Here is a 7,149-nt window from a genome sequence, read left to right on the forward strand (position 1 = left end):
CAAAAAAGTAAAATTTAATAATATAATAATAAATTGGAGTTATGACTTACTGTTGAAATTTACAATATTAGGTGAAAATGAAATTTTTAAATGTACTTTAAGAACATACCTTTTAAGTATTAGATCCCAGAAATGGGGTCAATTCTTACCTTTGATTCCTGATGTATAAGTGAGTAAATAAATGAGTTATGAATGAATTATGCAGTGGGACTTGGGGAAAAGAACTGCTAAACAAGTCTTAACCCAAGATGGGAAATTAAAAAAAATGAAGAAATTCTAGATGTGGAGCCTAGACATGTTTGTTAACTAAAAGCAAAGGTTCCAGTCATCAGTAACTGTTTGGAAACTACTTTTGTGACACAATATTAGTACAGCCATACCATATCCATATTTAAAGTTTTGAACTCACCCAAATATATATATATATATATATATATATATATAATACTAAACTCAAATTGAGTATTTTTTATTTTGAGAATAATTGAAATACATTCTGTGTTGTCTATATCTGTGCTTCATAGAATTCTCCCTTCCTTCTTAGTACAGAACTGGCTCCTTCCTATCCTGACAGTCTCAGATAAATGGTGTCTCCTTAGATGTGCTTTGTTTATCAATCTTCCTGATGTGGATCCCAGTAATTCCTTATTATATCAACTATATTTGTTTATATCATAATAATTCTTATCAATTTTTGTTGTTTCTTTTGCTAGTCTTGGGGCTTGAACTCAGGGCCTAGGCTCTGTTCTTGAGCCTCTTTTTACTCAAGGCTAGTGCTCTAAAACTTGAGCCACAACACCACTGCCAGCTGTTTTGGAGTAGATTATTGGAGATGACAATCACATGAACTTTTCTACCCCGGCTGGCTTTTACAGGCCTGAACCACCAGTGCCCATTGTAATCTAATATTTTTGTTTAATACTTATTCATTATTTTCTATCATTGCTATATGAAACCCATCAGTAATAACTTTATGTGCTTTTAAATATATTATATAAATAATTGTGCCTACAATGATGCATAGCACATAATAGACACTCAGTGATAATTTAATGAGCCATAAATTACTGAAAATGAGTATACAGTCCATCATTATAATGTATTTATATCATATGCAAGTGATAGTAATAACTTATTTTGTAACAAAATTTAAGCTAGTTAATATAACTCATTTATATTTGCCTGATTATTCTTGTTGCCATATATAAGCATATAGTGTATGCAAACAATAAGTCATTCAGGCTTTAAAATTAAAGATGCATTTGTTGAGTGTACTTTTAAGTGACATTATCCACTAAGGAAGTAACTGAAATATAGTGTTTGAACTCTACTCTGCTGTTTCTAGAAGAAAGTGAACACATAACTAATTGGTGTTCTCATCTCATCAACAGGACTGCACCCAAAACCCAGTACACAGGATGTTCAGTTCATGAAAATAACAATGGCCAAGCAGCTTTTGAGAACCCCATGTATGACACCAATGCCAAGTCGGTGGAGGGAAAGGCAGTGCGATTTGATCCCAACTTGAACACAGTTTGCACAATGGTATAATGCAGCAGGCTTTGCCTTCCTCAAATCTTGGAAATCGACTCACAAAACAGTGCACATTTAGTCCACTGCTAAACAAAGCACACTTTTCAGGACTTGCTGGGTCACCTATTCCTGAGGAATGATAGAGAAGAGTGTTTTCTTTGTTTTTGTTTTCTTTTTCTTTTTCATAAACTGGATCAAAATTCTTCTTCATGTTTAGCATGGAGAATTTTACAGAAATTTGGCTGCACTCTGTGAGTGCTTACTCACAGTTTATTTGCTTTTTTAAAAAAGGAGATTATTCTAAAACATAAACTTATTTGCATATATTGGAGGAGCATCCACTCTCAGTATTTCTGTGCTTTATAAACTATATTAGAGGGACTGGGTTTAAAAAAAAGATATAGGGTAGAAAATAAGAGCTATACTTACAAGAGTCAATAGGTCACTGAGTTCTCTTCAACTGTCATGAGCAACATTGCACCCATAAGTCTGTATTTCCCACCAACTTATCCCCTATTCATTCTTGTCAATCAAGGCATTGTTTTTCTGAGTTTCATGGAGATTTAAGATTGAATCATTTTCTTAAAAGTTTATAATTGATTTCACAGGAAAGACAAAGCTGTCTACCCCAACTTGACTTTTCTAATTTGGTACTTAAGTGTCTTGTTTCTTTTTTTCTTTTTGACTGCTTGTCATTATTTCTGTACATGATATGGCAAGGTCATTGTGTCTTCAATTTCCTTATTTGGAGTAAACCATATTGTTCAATGAGCCACAGGATAGTGTTTAATCCCTTGCTTAAGTATGTCTCGTTATTCAGTAGCCAATGACTTGCAAAAATGACCTATCAGGGTGGTTATTTTTCAGTTATTGGAACCACCAGGCTTATTGCCACATTCTTTTCTAACCAATCCTTCCAATATTTTTGAAAGACCACATAAAATCTATTAACAATATACTATATTTAATTTAGGCCTAATTATCCTTCTAGTTAAAGCTTCAAATTCACTGCTTTTGACACTTTCAAGTTTCTTCTAAATGGAAGTTAAAATCATACTCTGTTCTATCCCTTAACATAATGACCAAATGGGAAAAAACACAACTTTTAATTCACATTGGCCATAAAAATTTATTTCCTACATTTATGACTTTATCAAATTTTCATATTTCTAAAAATGCTTATATCCTTATTCTTAAAAAACATATTTCAGATACAGTAGGTGTCTTTATTGTCAGATTCAGATAGGAATTTGCATTTTATTGATCATTAATTTATGACTCCATCATGCAGTTATGGTCACATTTTTTATTTCATAAAATATTATCTTCCTTTTTCCCCACTGGGAAAAAATGTGTACCCACTGTGATTTCTGTTGTTCTCCCATTCAAACATGGATTACTCTGTGAACCATCTCCACTTTTGTATCATGAGACAGAGTGCCTAAGAGAAACCATTGCACTTGGGAACACTGCTTGGATCTATCTTTACATTCAGTGAATTTCTTGTAAACCACTTTGAGATACACTGTTTTGGAAATTCATATGATTTTTCTCAACATTGTACTCTACTGACAGGATGCGGTTTTAGGTTTTCTGCCATCAGTTATTTATTCTTGTTTATTCAAATGACTGCAATAACAATGATTCATTCACTAATGTTAAGGTTAATACATTTAAGATCTTGTTTAAACAATGTTTCTTCTGCAACTGGCTACTCCTCTTATATTAATGCATACACTTTTGTAAAGAAGTATATTTTTATGAAAAAAAACTTTGTAAAAGTATGATGTAAATTTTCAGTGCAATGTAAACAAATAAAAATGGATACTTGCTTTTGTAAAATGTGTTTTCTTTTGCAAATTATCTCTGCTGGTTCTGATTAGTTAAAAGAAGCAACAATTAACATTGACTTAATGCTTTTACAAGTCCCCAAATGACATATTATCTATATTTAAGAGCATCATAATAAAATATAGGCGTCTTTCTACTTAGTTCTTCAACTATGGCAATATTTTAGAAATAAATTGATTCCAATAAATATATTGGTATTGTACCCAAGAAGGGCTTGTATTCATTGATGAATCAAAGCCAATACTGTTGACATTGGTTTGGAGGAAAATTTGTTGAAGACTGACCAAGATGGAGACTGAAAACATGCTCAAATCTGTTCCATCATCAGTATTATGGTATTTCACAGGCTGCCAGTAAGAGAAGCTGCTTAGGGATTGGATGAGGAGAAGGGAAGTTTTAGGGTCTTTTATGCTGTTTAACATAAAGATTACAAATGATCACTTTATAGATGATTATCCAAAATATATATGAATGTAGTTTATATGTGTTCATCATGGCTCATCAAGGTGACCCATGGACATCTTGAGATTGTTAATTGAAAAGATATTGCCATGTAAGTGGACATTTACACATGCTCAACTGGGGATGGCCAGATTTTAGCTGGCCTCGGGTAGGTTTTAAAGATGTTTCAAAACAACCTGAAAGAGCTTTAGTAGCTGGTGAAGTTGTACATTATTTCTAGCAGGATTCAGTATCCAAAGAGCTTCATCTGTGGAACATGTGCCAACATGAGAAATTTATTATTTCTATAAAATTCTATTCATAAATTTGACATTATTTGAAATCTTTTTGTCCCCACAAGACATTGTCCTTTTATTTCAAAATCTCAGATTCCGGTCTTTGTATTCTAGGTCAGTTTATGATACTTTTGTTTCAGAAATAAAACCCTCTTTGTGGAAGTGTGTAATCTTTACTTAAGCTTTCCCTCAGTTCATGTCCTATGAATTTGCACCTGTCTTTGTCTTTCATTCATCTCTGTACATTCCCTCTTTAATTTGATATTTTTATAATCCTGATTAATTCTTTTGCCTTTCTTTTACACATTTTTACTCATTTTCCTTAGCCTTTTCAAATGCTAGCATCAAGTCATGAATCATCGACTTTCATGAGAGGTCGTATTCTGATACTCCTTTTTTATTATTATATTAAAGTGGTAGCACAAAGGCTTTCCATTCAATTTCTCATTTGTGATTTTCATATAGTTATCCCAGCCAAGCCCTCTTGGTACTAAAATCTGGTGTTTGATTGTAGAGAGCAGGCCAAAACCTAGGTTTATTTCACTGTCTTGTCCTCCATTTATTGACTAAAATTGCAATAAGAAAATTGGTAGGTATTGTGCACTTTCATGAATAAAAAATCTATGACTTGCCAAAGTCATTATCTGTGAATAAACACATAAATTTAAAATAGGAATCCTGGAAATAAAGTAAAATATCAGTTCTATAAAATTATTTTAAAACTCCATCAATGTGAGAGATGCTTTAGAATGTGTATTTCTAATTTTAGTTGCAAGAAATATTGATTTGCTTTTTTGTAGAATGACTCAAGGAAAGGGAATATTGATCTGAGAAAATACACAAGTTGTAAAATTTGAGAAATATCATTCTGTCATTGCTTCTATAAACTGAGTGTTCTAAACTAATTTAAGAGCTGATTTAGAAGTTGCTGAGGACAAGAAGTGGCCACTGGACACTAGATTTCATTCTTCTGCATATAAAACAATGGCACTAGTGAGTGCTTGTTGAGTTCTTTCCCAACCTTAATAAGTCCCTATGTGGAATAATTTTATTACTGTTGGAAAAAGAAGTATATCCCACACATTTAAATTCAAAACTATAGGTTGCATTGTACAATATAAAACAAGATATCTGGTTAAAGTTTCATAATATCCAAACTTTCTTGTAAGTCTAAGCAAACGTAGATAAATTTGAGTGTTTTGGCAAAAACAAAGCTATCGAGAAAGGTATGGAACCATCTCTATGGTATGAATTACATGTCTTCTTTCTTTGTGTTTTTTTCTCATATCCCTTAATTCAGATTTTATGTCTCCAGAAAGAACTGCTTAGAATGAGATATACTGTCTTGAAAATACCATCTGTCAGCATTTCAGTCCCAACTAGCAAACAGTGGTTAAAGAGAAAGTTAATAGAGAAAGCAGGATTGCTTGGAAATTAATAGCCATTTTTTCAAAATGTCATTTTAAAATGTATAAAGTAAAACAAGTGAAGCAGTCATCATAAAGTATTTTAATTACTCTAACATATTTACTATGTTTGTAAGTAGCAGTCTTATATGTAGTCTTATACACATTTATTCATTCACAGATTAAGCAGTAAGACTAATAATTTTCAAAATCTCAGGGGGTAAGGATAATTAGCAATATTTTGTTATATTTATATCATTAAAGATGATTTGAAAATATATGTAATTTTTGTTGTGAAAAATCATTTTGGTTTTACCTAACTCTCTGACTGAATGGAATGCTGTATCTGAAATAGAAAATCAGCAAAGATAAAGATGGAAAAGAGTTTCTGTGTAACTCTGTATATACTTAGAATTTAATCAGCTTAAGAACTGTGCATTTTATGTGACAATTTAAAGCACTTCCATTGTGCTGAATGCACTCTGCAATGCCAATAGACTATGTGATTTCAACTTTAATTACCAACTATTAATATGAAGTAAATGAACTCACTGAGATAATACAAAAATGTGGGCATAAATAGAAATATATATTAGCACAAGAAATATATTTTAATGATAAATACAAGTACATAATTCTAACATAAATTAAAATGTCCACAGGAAATATAGAAACAATTCACACACACACACACACACACACACACACATAGTAGCTGGGGTTCCTGGCATGTACTACCAAACCACATGTTGTTATAAAATAATTCTTGACATATAGCTAGAACCATATTCTAAATGTCTATTTGGTTCATCTATGTCTGTTTACTTTTATAATTTTACTACTTTCTATTATATGAAATTGAGCCTTATGAAATGTAGAAGACAATCAGAACAAATTATACACTATTGAGCAAGATACTAGTCTCTTTCTCTAGTGTAAGGATGATGGAGAATAGAAACGACTTGAATTGTGCAATATCAGTATGTGTTTTGAGATTATTCAAAATTTAACAAAATTAATTATTATAAAGAGTTCAGATTAGGACAATTATATATCATAAAACTTGGACATTTATAGACAAAATAATCATGGAGTTTTCACAATTGTATTGAAAAATATAATCTTATTTTATTATATCTGATTTCTTAGGAATCTTCAGTAAGTGATTCTTTTCTGAAAATGCTAAAAACAGAGGGGTAACAGTTGCATATTTATTATATAATATTATATACAATTGCATATAATATATTTTGTGATGTTTTATATTCCAGTTTCACAAAAGAAATAGCAAGAACATATGGAACTGACAAGATGCTGCGGCAATGATAAAATTTATATTTAATGAATTATCTATGGAAAAGGGAGAATCAATATTCCTTTGCACATGGTAATTTATTCTTGTTTTCCAAAGGAAATAATCAAAGAAGAGTTTTTATTTTGAATAATGTAATATAATGAATCACAAGACATGGTGACACCATAAATAAATGCAATATTAATTACTTAATAATTTAACAAGTAATTTTTCAATTTGGTAGACATTTTAGGTATTTCTGTGTCCCTCCAACACTACCTACCATATGATGCAATAACTGACAGTTTTAGAAGCAAATATTTTCCAA

At 31.2% G+C, this 7,149-nt stretch overlaps 1 protein-coding gene across 3 annotated transcripts in view; it reads left to right on the top strand.

The window, feature by feature from the left end:
• Csmd3 (CUB and Sushi multiple domains 3) overlaps positions 1-3,369 on the top strand; it is a 929,488-nt gene extending 926,119 nt beyond the window's left edge. For all 3 annotated transcript variants that reach the window (XM_013012565.1, XM_013012564.1, XM_013012566.1), the window contains one exon: positions 1,392-3,369. In XM_013012565.1, coding sequence (XP_012868019.1) covers positions 1,392-1,551 — 160 coding nt within the window. In that variant the 3' untranslated portion in view covers positions 1,552-3,369. The remainder of the gene's footprint in view (positions 1-1,391) is intronic.
• The last annotated feature ends 3,780 nt before the right edge of the window (positions 3,370-7,149 follow it).

Source organism: Dipodomys ordii, unplaced genomic scaffold, assembly GCF_000151885.1.
Source record: "Dipodomys ordii isolate 6190 unplaced genomic scaffold, Dord_2.0 Scaffold17, whole genome shotgun sequence".
NCBI lineage: Eukaryota > Metazoa > Chordata > Mammalia > Rodentia > Heteromyidae > Dipodomys > Dipodomys ordii.